The sequence below is a fragment of the Pagrus pagrus genome, assembly GCF_965226575.1.
Source record: "Pagrus pagrus genome assembly, chromosome: 6".
In the NCBI taxonomy this organism is placed as follows: domain Eukaryota; kingdom Metazoa; phylum Chordata; class Actinopteri; order Spariformes; family Sparidae; genus Pagrus; species Pagrus pagrus.
The window spans coordinates 18843265-18858009 of record NC_140190.1 but is presented as its reverse complement, the minus strand read 5'-3'; the positions used below and the strand labels follow the sequence as shown (position 1 = coordinate 18858009).

The following is a 14745-nucleotide window of genomic DNA, read 5'->3' as shown; positions in this document are numbered from 1 at the left end:
AAAGCTCCTGACAAGGAACACCTGTCTGAGTGAGTGTGTACTCTGGAATGAGTGTAAGCCTCTGGGACAGAGGGAGGGAAGCATGTGAGTGAGTGTGTGTCTGTCTGTGTATGAAATCTGCGCAAACACCCGCTCAGGGTCATACATGAGTCTGATGTAAACTTAATTCTAACTTTCCATTGTATTGTGTGCTTGGGTCAGGATTCAGACTGCGTACACACACTGATCCACTTCCGCCCACACAGATCCAACTCTCTCCCCTCCCACAGCTTTCCCTTTCCCTGCTTGGCTGACGAGCCGTGCTGCCTGGCTCGGTGGCGGTTGCCCTGTCTATCAGTCTATTTCCAGGCTCAGGGCCCAGCGCCGAGGCAGGCAGTCAGTCAGTCAGGCGGTGTGGTGGAGGGCAGAGGGGTTGATGCGTGTGTCAGAGAGGCGCTCTCCCACATTCCCCCGGCGGCTGGCAGCAGGCCGGGCCTGCGGAGGGGGGTTCGCCTCTTTCTCACGACCTCTCAGGTTCCTGCGCTCATCTGGGAGCTATTCATTTCCTGCCAGAAAACAGCCTTCCCCTGCAACTGCAGGAGGAGGGAGGGGGGTGCAAGGGGATGGAGGGGAGAGGAGTTTGGCTTCAAAATGAGTCCAGGGCTTGGTACAGCAAGCCCTGGGCTTAAATCATAAAGCTCTCGCTTGTCTGGGCTGCAATCAAAGACAGCCTCAGTGACGGGCCGAGAGAGAGAGGGAGAGAGAGACAGAGGAACCATGAGCGAGAGAGGGAGAGAGCGGACCATATGGTAGCACTTAGGGAGCCAAGGAGGAAGCAGAGGGGCTTTTTTTCCCCTCCTTTCGCTCTCTGCATGCACGCGGAGTGTGGGAAAAGTTAATGGACACGCATGGCAGCTAACCCCCCGGTCGTGTTGTGACATGTGTGCGGTCACTCCGGCAGCTCGGCCACTGCACTGGGTAATTGGAGAGGCTCGTAAAGCTGTTCTCCAGAGGGGAAGAGACCACTGAAGATGTCGGTGGGTGGGGGGGGTGAAGGGAGGAAAGGAGGAAAAGGGGGAAAGGCGGTGAGGTGGGGTGGGAGGGCTCAGCAGCTGGGTGTTGTCCGGGTCACACCACGTGCCTCCCAGACGTCCCACGTCCAGCTGTGGCCCCGGGGCTCAGGGCAGGAAGCTCGACACCGGTCCGAGCACAGCTGGAATGCTGTGGGAATGCTTTCTGTGTGTGTGTGTGTGTGTGTGTGTGTGTGTGTGTGTGAGGAGAAGCTCTGGCTCTCACAGGAGGCCGACTGTTATCCCGTGTGGTAGGCCTTTCCTTGAACCCCCCACTCCCTCCACTTAACTCCCCACTACCTCACCCATTGTGCCCTTTGGCCAGGCATGTCCTCACCCAGCACTCTCCACAAACACACACACAAGACATATGCACGCACAGGCACGAGCACACACATGGCTTCAATCAAACGGGGATGCATGGCCCCCCGTAAAAAGGTGTGATGGAAATTCAAAATGATGGCACTTATCCACACTTTGTGCCTCTTAGCACACTGATAATTGCAAACACCTGCACCCCCTCCCCACACACACCCCCTTCAAAGGAGGGCCACACTCGGATAGCTGGAGGGGGCACACACACCTGGGCAGAGCAGAGCGCTACCACATGGCTCAGTGGCGAGGTGTTTAACGTGTCCTTCTGCTGTCAACCCAGCCCCCCCTGGCATCGAGGAACTCCCTCAGCTCTGATTGAAGACACGGCCTGCAGCTCCGCTCTGCTCCACACTGTCAGGAGAAGGGCTGCCGGCGACGATAGAGCAACAGCGGAAATCCTCATATTGATGATTTCTGGGCTTTTTTTTAACTCGATCACCTCAAACTGTTGGTTGGTTGTTTGTCTAATTAGTCTCCCAATTAGAGTCTTTTAAGGGGAAGGGGTCACCGAAGCATTTCTGCAGTGATAAGAGGCCGTGCCTGTGGGAGAAAAATTGGTGCAAAACATGAAAACAAAAGATTCAAGTGACATGTTTTGATGAAATGCTGCTATGACAACAAGGGTGCAAGCTTTTGTTTTGCATATTAAAGGGGCACTATGTTGTTCTGGAGAAGAAATGCAAACTCAGAATTTAATTATTTACAATATTAATAACGTAATAATAAAAACTCAGAAATATTTATTTCTTCCACAACTGAATAAACAAGCTGTTCTCAGAGGACAATAAGGTGCCCAGAACACCGTTTGAAGCTAGAAAGGTGGCAGGGTCCACCACATATAAACAAAGTAAAACAGTATGAAAGTGTGTTGTCCTTTAAGGTCAGTTTGTTTTTTCAGTCACGAAAACAGAGAGAGTTTCTTTAGGCATCCTTTTTTGCATCAATTTATGGTGGAAACGTCTATATTGATGTAAGTGGAAAATAAAGATTCAGGCGCCAAAGTGACTGTTCAAAATATTCTATAATGCAGTAAAGCTTTCATGCAAGTGGTTCGACAAAATCTGCCACTTTCACGTTTTTGTGTTTTTAGGGGACACACGCGTTTGTGTTCCCTCCATTCCCTCCAGAATCAACGCTTATGTCTGACAAGTGAATCCAGGATAAACAATAAATAGAATATAGATTAATAAATTCAATTAGACGGAGGCTGCGCTCTTTTTCATCTAAGTTGCACATCCACAGCAGCCATTCATGCTCCACTCATTGATCCAACAAGCACCAATCAGACTGCAATGCGCTTCTGCACTGCTAGATGGCGTAAGTGACCTCTGAAAAGCACCAGTAAAGTTTTGCGCCAGCAAAGGTGAAACTGCTGCACATCAGCGGGAGGAACAGCACTGCGTGGCCTAACGCTGGAGTCTGACTGATCACAGAGCCGCTGTCTCCTGCCTGACTTAAGTATTCAGATAATTAGACAACAACTTACTGACAGTGTGACTTACAGTGAGCGAGCATGTGCAGGGCTTTCACTCCAACACTTTAATAGAGAGCATGCATGCCTCTTAATGAGCAGCACACTCATTTTCTGCAGAGATTGAACCACAAGCACCAGACCTCCACACGTAGCAATATTTCCTTTTTCATAGTTGCATAGAGTGCTACCGCTGATACTGTTTGCTCCAAAAGGTACGAGGTTTTCAGCACCTCTATCCAGTTCTGACCCGTGTTGCGTTCACTTGTTGATTAGACGAGTTCATGAAAAGTAATCTTCACAAAACAAATCGGATAACCGAGCTGAAAAAGCTTCTGCTTCCTCTCTAAAATGTCACTTTTGCTTTTATGCTCTCTCTCTCTCTCTCTCTCTCTCTCTCTCTCTCACACACACACACACGAGTCCATATAATTAAGTTTAAGCGCCAAACAAACTACATCAACAAATTGTAATCCGTCATATTCGCAGTGTTACGCATTAATAACATCATGTTTAGTTTCCCCAACAAATAACGCAGGAACAAGCGCGTGTTTTTTTGATATCTTTACAAATTTATTCGTCTTCCAAAACGAAGAACATCATAAGAGCATCGAACATATCTTTGGCATCACACAGTAAAAAAAAAAAAGACAACTCAAATATATAAAAAAAAAATGCAGTGAACGGACTTCCACAATACAGATCTCATTTCAATATGAACTTTACTCCCTTGTTAGCTGTACAAATATAGTGCATACTCTTTCCATTTTACAAGAACAAAAACAGATTCAAAACAACTTTCTAACATTGAACAAAGAGAGAACTGTTAAGTGTCATTTTAAAGTCTTTATGGTCCTTTTTCCACTTTTCACCAGGGCCGCCACACTGAGTCCGAGTTGCCCGACGGGGCTCCGGGGGAAACCGCAGCCGGTACAGGGACCGGCGTGCCCACGTTGTTGGCGTACACCGGGATAACGGGGCCGTTCGGCGCAAATGCCGCATTAGGTATGAGGAATGCAAACTGTCCGTCTGTGGCAGGCACGATCTGGAAACCACCGTACACTTTGGTGGCGTCCGAAGGTAAATTAGCCGGCGATGAGCCTCCTTTACAGGACACCGCGTTCATGGGCAGGACCTGCGGCGACGAGCTGGGGATCTGCACCATGGACTGGCCGAAGGAGGGGTGGGTTGGTCCGGCGGTGGATGGGAGCTGGTGCTGGTGCTGATGCTGGCTGGGGTAGTTCATAGCGTTGATCTGGGTCATGCAGTTGGCCAAGTGGCCGAGGAGCCGCGTCCTGACCTCGGTGTTGACACCTTCGCAGGTGGACAGGAACCGGGTGACTTCATTCATGCACTCGCTGAAACCGGCACGATATTTTCCCAAGACTGTGGGGTCCGTGTTCAGGGCTGCTGCAGAGACACCAGAGAGGTATGTTAAGTCAGGATGTAAAGCTTTTTTGTTTGTAGAATTTGTAAAAATCTGTAAAATTCTTGAAGCAAGGTTCAAGATATGCTCTAAAACGCACAGTCATGAGACAGATTAGTCCGGGAAATGCGACTTACCGGTCATCTGAGCCCGCTGGAGGTTCCGGAGATGCTTCACCGTCATCTCCAGGATGTCCGCCTTCTCCAGTTTAGAGTGTCTGGAGCTCTGGGGGGACGGAAAACACGCATGGTTAGGATTACGCGCTCGCTTTCTCGCTGTTTGACAGCGGCAGTTTGGATATCTATTAATAACCAGGAGGACCGCTACGTGCGTACTTACATCTTTTTTGAGCGCATCCAGGATGAGAGTTTTCAGCTGGCCCAAGCTCTCGTTGATTCTGGCTCTTCTCCTCTTTTCCATAATTGGCTTGGATGACTAAAGATGAAGACAAAATGACATTCATGTTTAGATTTCTCTTTCTCGATTCGTGCGTAAAAGTGAACGTCCTCGCTTTGGGATGAGGAGCAGAATAGTGTCCAAAAATAAAATGTTTCAGGCTTTCTGTCGGGGGGGAATGATTTAAAAATAAAAGCTTTACACCAACCTTTCTGTGTTCCGATGCTGTCTTGGGTTTATCGGGAGTTGTGTTCATGCTTGCCGGGGTTGCAGCGACCGGGGAGGAGGAGGTTTTTTCCATCATATCGGCAGGCATCTTTTTATCGGAAATATCCCACAAAACCACAGCAAATTACGATCCACTTGTGCAGGATAAAAGGACGATGGATGTGTTCAAAAGTCCCCTCTCTTTCTCTCTCTCTCACACACACACAAAAATCCTGAGATATCAAGTTAGAATCCTTCAGAACGATGCGCAGCAGCTTCAGCGGCGGCGGCAGCAGCTACCAGGAGCGGATGCAGAGTCTCTCTGTCGGGCTCTCCGCGTGTGGCTTGTATTTATATCTCGCACTGCACGCGAACGGCTCGTGTGAAACTTCCCAAACTTTCTTTCCCACAGTAACTTTCCACCAATCAGGGCGAGGGACACGCGGCCCGAGGGAGGACGGCTCGTGGTCGGCGCCCTCCCATTGGTTGTTTGGCCGCTTGAGCTGGCGGCCAATGGCGCAAGGCCCGGGTTCAGGGCACAGCCGGGGAAACTGCCTTCAGTCTTCAATCATCGTAGCGTTTACATATTAACAGTGGAGCCGCTGACTGGGCACCAACACCAGGAGCGGACAGAGGACTTTTAATCCAGCAGAGGAGAGACAACAGAGGGAAATGTCATGATTAGATAATGAAATTTGTGAAAGAAAACACCCCAAATCACTAAGATTTATAACTTTTCTTCAGTCTTGTGCTGATTTGTGTTGTCCTGTCTCCACAAAGTCACCTTCTAACTTTTGCAGGGCGCATCAGGCGTCTTATATGAGTTTATAATTGGGCATTTAAAGGAAAAAGAAAGTAAAACTTTTGTTTTAAAAAAAAAAACCCCCACCACAGGGAAGTGGTGAAGGCTATCATGAAATCAGAGTTTCAGTTGTGTGCCAGGGAGGCACTAACAGGAGGCAGCAGTTTTGTTTTCCTTTCTACCAAACTTCACAGTTTCTGGTATAATGATATTAGTAGGAGAAGCAACTGTAGATGACTCAGAAGCCACAAAATCACACACACACACACACACACACACACACACACACACACACTGTAGTCCTACACTGACGTGCGCTCAGAGGCGGCGGGGGGGGGGAATTAAACGCGCACACTCCATTTCCATGTTATTTACCACCGGAGTTCCCAACTCTGTGGTACAAATTTTGGCATTTAATCATCCGCCGGTGTTGTGAATGTGGAGCACGTGCCAGGATGTTTTATGAGCGCGGTGGTTGGAGGTTTGGCCGCCGGGCTGCCGGGGGGCCGCCGGGCCAGGGAGGAGGCTGGAGGCTGGAGAGTGGGTGAGGAAGAGAGGGGGGGGTGAGGGAGGGAGGGTGTGTGTGGCGGCGGCGGCGGCGGTGGTTTACATTAGAGGGGAAGGTAAATAGCAGCTGCTGTTTTAAAAGCCTGGGAAAACCACGCCTACAGAGAGAGCTGGATCGGGCTCCCTTATCGGAATGTGAGCCAGAGCAGAGATATTTCTGAGCCCGGAGAGCTCACACGATCACTCCTCCTCCTCCTCCTCCGCCTCCTCCTCCTCCTTACCCGCTTATGGTCGCTCGCCCCCACAGCGTTCAAGGCTTTTTTAGATTTCAGGTCATAATTTCATTTCCTTATCTTTATTGCTGTTGGAGAGACGCAGGGGCAGACGAGCCGTAAAGAGAGAGAAATAGGAGCCATAATTGCGCCTGTGCCTACTAGTTTATTGACGGACAGCAGCTCTGTACTTTCAGGTCACAAACAGGGAACTTTATATGAACCTGCGCTGTCTGAGAGTAGAAGTCTTGTGGGTGTTTACAGTTGGAAGAGTCCTTGAGGTGATGATCACACTGCTTCCTCTGTTGTGTGTATTCTTTATCCCAGAAAAAACAAACAAACAAACAAAAAAAACAATCAGTGTTTTCTGATTCTGATTCAAACTATCATATCACTGTTTTTTATGAGAAACAGCAGGAAAGTTTACCATCTCCTGCTGGAAGTATTCCCACTACTTTCTACTTGTTCTATCCCGAATAAACACGAACATACACCGTGCGCAATTCTGGAGGTGTAGTCGGGAAAAGTACTGAAAACAGACCGACACATCCATTACTTTATTTTTTTTTTCAGTACACGGAGCTGGAGGCATGTCTCCGCTGAGCTCACACACCTCCAGCTGCTGCAGAGACCGCGACACGTGGCGCGCAGGCGACCAGGGGAAGGCGCTCCTCTCGCCGGCTTGCCGCCTGGATCTGCGGGGCGTCGCCGGCGGCTGGCCGCAAGATCGTGAATTTGATAGGCAACGCAGGAGCCGCACGGGGCTCCAGATCCTCCGCTGAACAGAGAGAGAGGCGCAGAGACGGTTTTAGGTTCTCTCCGAGCCTGCACTTGAGCGTGCAGCAGTAAATAACCCTGTCTGAGAACTATGTGACATCACCGCCAGCAGCTCGCAGATGAATTATGTTATCAAAAGGCTGAAACTTTAATTCAGGCGTTTTTGTCGGCGTGTGGCCACCCCGCTTTAAAGGTGCACTATGTAGTTTTGGTGAAGAAATTTAAATCGGAAGAGAAAGATCTTTTGATTTTTTTTCAATGCCTAAATAAACAAACTCTGTTTGTTTTCATGGCTCAGGAATAAACTGAACAAACAAACTGACCTTAAAGGACAACACAGTTTCATACTGTTTTACTTTGTTTATATTTGGCGGACCCTGCCACCTCTCGAGCTCCAAACAGTGTTCTGTAGACCTTATTTTCCTCTGAGAACAGCCTGTTTACTCATGGAGTTTGTATTATTACCCCATTAATATTGCAAATATAAAAAAATCTGAGTTTGCATTCCTTTTCCAAAACTACACAGTGTCCCTTTAAAGCTGTAGTTGAGCTAAATCAGATTTCAGACTTGAAAGATGAAATCTTGTTAAAATGCTGGTTGGTCTGCAGTGTCAGACTGTGTGACCGGCATGTGGAGACATCAGTGAAACCACACACGTGTCTTGTGTGTAATTGCAAAAAGTTCCCTTTTGGCAGCAGGCAGGCCAGTCTGTACATGCGCCTAACCCAGCTCTAATCCTAAATATCCTTCATGCGCAACACGGCTGCCCTGTCAAACACGTCACCAACACGTCTCATTGTTGTGAGCTGCACACCTGAGTCATTTTCCCCCGCACAATGGCACTGACAGAGTTCCAAAACACATGTACTGATGTGAAGCAGGCAGAGTGTAGGTTTTGAAACGCTCTCCGCCTCAGTGACTTTCTCACGCTCATGTTGCAAGAGGTCTCCGGCTGTGAGCTGAGTCACGGAGCTTTGGGTCCCTCGGTCCCTCCCTTTCTCTCTGCGAGGTGAACACCCGGCGCACCTGGCTGCCGTCGGTCCCCGGAGTGTTACCTGTTGCTGTGTTCAACTCCTCTATCGCAAGAAAGCTGTGGGAAACAGGCTGAGCACGGCTCTCTGTTGTAAAGGCTTTTGATCACATGATGTTTCGAGATAACTTACTGATTAAAAAGGCTGATGACAATAGACAGGAAAACAAACAAGCATGATTATGTAACATTTTCCATTTCGGACACCCCGCCCTCACTCTCTAAATTCTCACACTCTTTTTTTTTTTTTTTTTACCTGTGACCCCCCTCCCCTGTTCCTCAGCAGCCCTCACCCTCTTGATCTTATCCTCTCTCCAGTTTATCTGTTTCTTTTATATCACCCCTCCTCCTTTATCTCCCTCTTCCTCTTTTCTCATCCCACCGCTCCCAGTCTTTCCCAGGACTCATATCTTTATTGAGCCCTCTCGACCATGGACCTCCGCACACTGCAATAATGCAGCAATAATGCAATTAGACAGGGAGATTGCGGGGCTAAAGTGTGTGTGAAAGTGTGAGATATTGCTCTCACAAAACAATCTGGCACCCGCTGCTCATGCCTTAGTAAGCCATTGGTTAACTGTGCTGCTGCCAACCGGTGCTCCTGGTGCCACAAGGGGGACAAGGGTGTGTGTGTGTGTGTGTTCGGGGAGGTAGGGTTGAGGCTTAAATGCCTATGCTGGCATTTAAGCTTTATTACTGGCTGGCAAGAAGAGTGGGAAGTAAGCAGGCAGTCAGACAGGCTGTATCAAGGCCAGCCTGGAGGTGTCATGTGGCTGCTGCTGCCAAACTGAGGGTGGCACTGTGTTGACGCAGCCTGCTTTCCCAGGAGGCTGCCACACAGTGGTTGACTGACTTGACTTATCCACCAGTTCACACTGTGATTAGTATGGTCAACAGCAAGTCACCAGAAATCCCTTCATTTCCTCCAGAGCTGAGTGGCCAATGTGTGCACAGCCACCGCTTGTCAACAGCCGATTAAGTTTGCAGCTCGGCTCGGAAACTGCAAACTAGGTAAGAAGCTCTTTACAAACAGGAAAGGCTCCCTGCTCCCAGTAACTTTTACTTGAAAGGCTGCAGGAGTAAAGAAGCTGGTGACTAGTTGAATGTATTGTTATATATTTTTAATTTAAATTGGTCCAGCTTGAATGAACTTGATACAGGTCAGTGTGAAGGGTCGTTCTGGACTTCTGGAAACAGTAGTATGTAATTAATCTTACCTCAAGGTCTACGTAATAGCTTTTTCTTGAGCTTTCAGCCACATCTCACAGTCTTCCTCAGCAGTTGGAGTTTGCTCAGTTGCCACTAGGGTTGCAGCAATATACCAGTTTATTGAATTCTACAGTATTAGTTTTATTAAACTAGCAGCAAATGTGTGAATCTGTGACATAAAGCTTCTGTGGACTTTCAAGATCTTTTACATACACAAGAACATTTATAAAACCCTGAAGGAAAGGATAAAAACGAAAAAGCATAATAGGTCTCCTTTAAAAATACATGTATTTCAAGTTTATGCCAAGTTTCATGTCTGTCAGGACATTATAAATTGTGAAATTATCATTCAGTGTTTGTTCAACTCAAAATAACCATTTGTTTTGATTCCCTTAAAGGTCACTGTACTGCCTATAATAACATTTGTTGTAATACCGTGAAACTGATGTTGTCTGAGATGGTTATTATACAGTAAATATCTCATTGTTGATATCTATATTCTAGATAGTTGATATCTCGGTCTGTTGCCACAGAAATGGCTGCTCAGTTGTCATTAGGGTTGTTCTGATACCAATACCAGCTTGTAAATGCCTCTCATAAAATCCTGGATCGGCTATCACATAAATTATCCAGCCATAACATAATATAAGCTCCACACAGGGTTGGAAGTATACAGCTGTTGATATATATATAAAATTAATACATTTCAGTTAGAATCTGTATCGGGAAGAAAAAAATGGCATCGGAACAGCTGTAGTTGTCGTCACATGACCTATGAAACTTCAGCCATAACAGGTGGTCAAATATGGGGGAGACTGCAACATCAGCTGAGGAAGACTGTGAGACATGATTGATACCTCTGGGAAAAGCAACTAAGTGGATTTTGTGTCCATTTTTTTTTTCTCACACTACTCTGTGTGGACATTACCAAGACCACCTTTGCCATGTATCTAAGAAATGACGAAATGTTCTCTAATCTAAATCTTTGAAACAGTGTGACATTCTGAAATACATCTGCCTACATTTGCCCGTGAAAAACACACTGTATCTACAATAATAAACCACTATTTGGCTGCGTTTGGAGGCTCTAGCACCACCCACAATCAGTCAGAATAGAGTGACCCATCACCCAAGTTGCTCACAGTGCGAACTGCAGGGTTACAGCGAACAGAGGGTTGTGTGAAAGCGATAAGCTCTGACAACTCACAGAAAGCGCTGAATGATAGCAGAGCCAGTTATTACTGATTTTGGAGTGTGTGTGAGAGAAGCGAGAGGGGGAGTAAGTGGAGCAGCGAGTGAGAGTGTTTGTGCGTGTGTGTGTGTCTGTGCACACACATCATCCCAGTGTGGCATGAATGTGTGTTATTAGTGGGAGTGGAGTAGGACCTGTGCTCAGCTGCTGTTAGCGAGGCCAGCCAAGGCTTGGAGAGCAGGATCAAAGCAGGGACAAAGAGAGAGAAGGAGAACTGACAGATCCTCCGAGCAGAGAGAACAGAAGGAGGAGAGAGGAGAGGAGATGAGGGGGTTTGGAGGCTCTCCAGATACAGCCGCACACATCGCTTACCTCCCCTCACACACACACACACGCACACAAACTGAGGTGCCTGGAGCAGCCTGGGAGCAAGGAAAACAATAAGTACAGTGAATGTACTCACGCTTTCTTTTTCTCACACAAACACACACACGCACACACACAGAAAGATCAGCACGGGTCACTGTAAGCCTCGCAGACACAGGCGCTGGGGTCCGTTTTGGCTGGCTAAAACAGAGAGAAATGTTTTAAGGCCTCAGTGCGGGGCTGTAGACCGGAGCCTCCCCAGGCGGCTGCCACTGCCTCCCTCCACTTCAGAGACCAAGACGCTCGCACTTCCTTTAGGGGTCTCTCTCTCTTTTGCTCCGTCTCCCCTCTGCTTCCATCATCCACGTCACTCCTCTTTCTCTCTCTCTCTCTCACTCCTCCTTCCCTCCATCCGACCCTCTTCTTTTTCTCTGATGCCTCCTGGAGCAGACCGGCGCAATTTGCATGTGTGGGGGAGGCGGTGCAGCGTCGAAGGTCAGAGGTCACGGTGAGTCAAACCCAGCAGCGGTGGAGAGGAAGCGGTTGGGGAGAGGACCAGCGAGTTGGCCTGGGTCTCTGGTTAGCATGCCTGAGGCTGGCGCAAACTGGGAATACGGCTGCTTCTGCTGCTGGTGGTGGTGCGGGTGGGGGTGAGGGCCACTCATGCAAATGCGGTGTAACCACCATTTACTGGATGTTCTGGCTGTGGACACATTTGTATACCGAATTCAAACTGTCAAAATACTGAAAAGATAAAAGATAATGCGGCATCAGGTTCGGGACAGATTTGTACTGTTGTATATTTACATTTTGTAACTGAGTTTGATACAGTACCTACAGGTTCTGGTCCTATGGCTGAATATGTATGGATTATGATGTATGTACAATACGTGTTTCAGAGCAGAATCACTGTCCAAACAAGATAGATCTTGGGGCAACGATTCCCTCTATACTGGAGAGACATTCTCAATTCGTCTTGTCGGCAGTTTTCAAATTCACACAAACAAAAAAGCAACTGAAACACTACATTTCTCTTTGAGCCTCTGAACAGGTCTGCCCCTTTCTTTTTCTATCCATTAACCATCAGGTCCACATAGAACTAGGTGGAGGGAGAATCTCTGAGTATCGCTTGTTTATTCTCATTGAGCACTGAGACATTTGAATTACAGGTGCAGGAAGCCTCCCCATTTCCTCCAAAGGAGGCCGTTTGTTGACTGTAGATAAGACGGCCAGCCTTTGAAGAGGTATGCGCACACACACGCATAGACACACGCATACGGCTCCCTAAACTGACAGCTTGATGCTGTGAATCATTATCTCTAATAGGCCTAGTTTAGTGTAAACAAACACACGCCGAGTATCGATGCAGATCTTTCCCATGCAGTCACTGATCCTCCCCATCATCACACCCAGATAAAGCGTGTCAATTTAAGGGTTTACTCAGATTTGCATAAAGGTGATTAGTTTAAACACTTGGCGGGTAATGGGGAAGTGAAGGGTTATAGTGAGAATGAGGAAACCGCTTTGTCTTCCCAAGTAGTTGTTTTAGATTCCAGTGGGAGTGTGTAGAAATTAGATGGGATGGTTTTGTCATAATGGCTGCTGTATCACTCGAATTTCAACCTGAACGTGGACAATAATCTCACTGAAAATGGCGACTGGGGAAGGACGAGTTAAACGTGCATTGACAAGACATATAGGTGTAAGATAATACTTTGATAAAAATGAAAGTCACGCATACAAATAGTACTTGATTAGAAGTCTTTTGATTATTGGCCTGCCCGATTATTTAATTAGCATTTAAGCAGTTTTCTGATTATCAGAATAGGTGTTTTAATCCAACTGCCGATAAAATAAATTGATTTCAAAATGTGCTAATTTTGGACTGATGAAGCGTGCAATCTTCAAAGTAACTAGTGACTAAAGTTAACTAATGAGTTATATATAGTACAGTTATATGTAATAGTAGTGTAACAAAAAGTCAGGAACTAATTTTTCCGATTATTTCAACACCACACGAATATGATATTACTACAAATACACACTCAGGCATTAGTATCAATTAGGTTTTTAGCTGGAGAGACTATTTGTCAGGTGTCAGCAAGACCCTGCTCTACTAAAGAGTCCTTGAGCAAGGCGCTGAACTCCCACTGGATCCAACTGTTCTCTACAATAGCTGCCCCTGACCTCTGACCTCCCTGCAGGGAAGAATGCCAAGAAAGAGTTTCACTGTGGGGATCAATAGGCTAGTACATTGTTATCACTCAAATGTGATTATAACTAATGGCTTGAGTAATAATTCATCAAGTTGTGCTCCCGTGCTAACCGGGCAGAGGGCAGAGCTGTCTAGCGAGGATGCCCTGGGAGGCCCCGGAGCCCTTTTTCTCCTCCTACCTGGGCCAAGGCCAACCTTATCAGACAAGAGGGCCCCGAGGATTACTCTCCCCCAGAGCATTAGCCTCCCTCCTGGAGGAAAAAAGGGCAGCCATCTCTCCCTCCTCTCTTCCACCTCAAGCCCTCATTCCCCCCCCACCACCCCCGCCCCCTTCGGCCCTCAGCACTCCACCTTTCCCGTGGGAGTTTGCAAAGCCAGGATAACCTTGAGACCTCAGCTGGTTCGCTGCCAGAAACATTAAAGAAATTCCCTCCTTCCCTCCTTTTCTCTCTCTATCCTCACCTCTCCTGTACACCCCCCACCCCACCTCACCGCCCCTCCAGCCCTCCTCCTGATCACTGGGACATTACTCTATTTTTTTCCTCCCCGCGCCCCCTTTTCTCTCTCCTCCGCTTCGTTTTTAGGCCCCTTTTTTTGCCTTCTCAGCCTCCTCTGATTGTGACTAAGATTAGCCCTTTTCTCTCTCTCTCTCCCTCCCTCATTTCCTCCTTTCTCGTCTTCGACAGGAGAGACAGGGTGGGGGCTCAAGTAAAGTGAAAGAAAGGGCTGTTCACATAATCTCCTGCGTAGTTGACTATTATCTGTAGATTGTCTTGCTGCCAATTTCAATTTAGCCTGTGCTGTTATCAGGCCAAAAATAAACGCCTCATTTGAAAGGTGGAAATCAAACTGTCCCGACAAGAGGGATGACTGACGTTGATTGCAAACTAACTGTTTTGGTGGCAGCCTGCACTTTGTGTGGCTTTTGTCTCTTGCCTCTCGCTTCCCCTCTTTGCCTCTTTCCCTTTTCTCTCTGTCGGCTTCACGGCTGTCATATTCCTTTAGTGCTGGAAAGGTCAAGTGCTGCTTGCTGCCTTTGAGATCTAAGGGAACTCAGGGATATTCAGCCGCCCCCCCCCTCCCCTCCACCTCGCTTTGTGGCAACAATGCTCCTTGCTGCGAGCTCCCCTGCACTGCCACCAGCCAGCGGCGGCAGCAACGGTAGCAGGCAGGGTTGCAGAGGAATGTGTTTATCCCCTGTAGTTAGCTCCCTCCTTTCAAGTTCCCAGCTCCTCCAAGTTGATCTGTTTTCAACGCGGCGCGCAGAAAGGGGGCCCCGCGCTCCTGCAGGATAGCAGCCGGGATCAGTTCACAATGTTTACGGTCAAGAGAAATGATAAGTAATGAAGACGAGAGGGAGACAGAGACTGAGAGGAAGAGACGGGAAGAACATCAAAGGAAAAGTAATGATTTACATCTTGTCCAAGTTGGAGTACGTTTTCACTCGCTA

The 14745-nt window shown here is 47.8% G+C and overlaps 1 protein-coding gene across 2 annotated transcripts; it reads right to left on the bottom strand.

Moving 5' to 3' along the window:
- Positions 1 to 3444: 3444 nt before the first annotated feature.
- Positions 3445 to 5242, bottom strand: her6 (hairy-related 6). Of its 2 annotated transcripts, none has more exons than XM_084354429.1 (4): positions 4926 to 5242; positions 4661 to 4756; positions 4459 to 4546; positions 3445 to 4305 (listed from the first exon to the last, which is right to left on the bottom strand). In XM_084354429.1, exons 1-4 carry the CDS (start codon positions 5031 to 5033, stop codon positions 3764 to 3766), a joined length of 834 nt encoding a protein of 277 aa, XP_084210555.1. In that variant the 5' UTR covers positions 5034 to 5242; the 3' UTR covers positions 3445 to 3763. The 2 variants fall into 2 exon arrangements, with proteins under 2 accessions (XP_084210555.1, XP_084210556.1); XM_084354430.1 differs by having other exon boundaries at positions 3445 to 4302.
- Positions 5243 to 14745: the final 9503 nt, after the last annotated feature.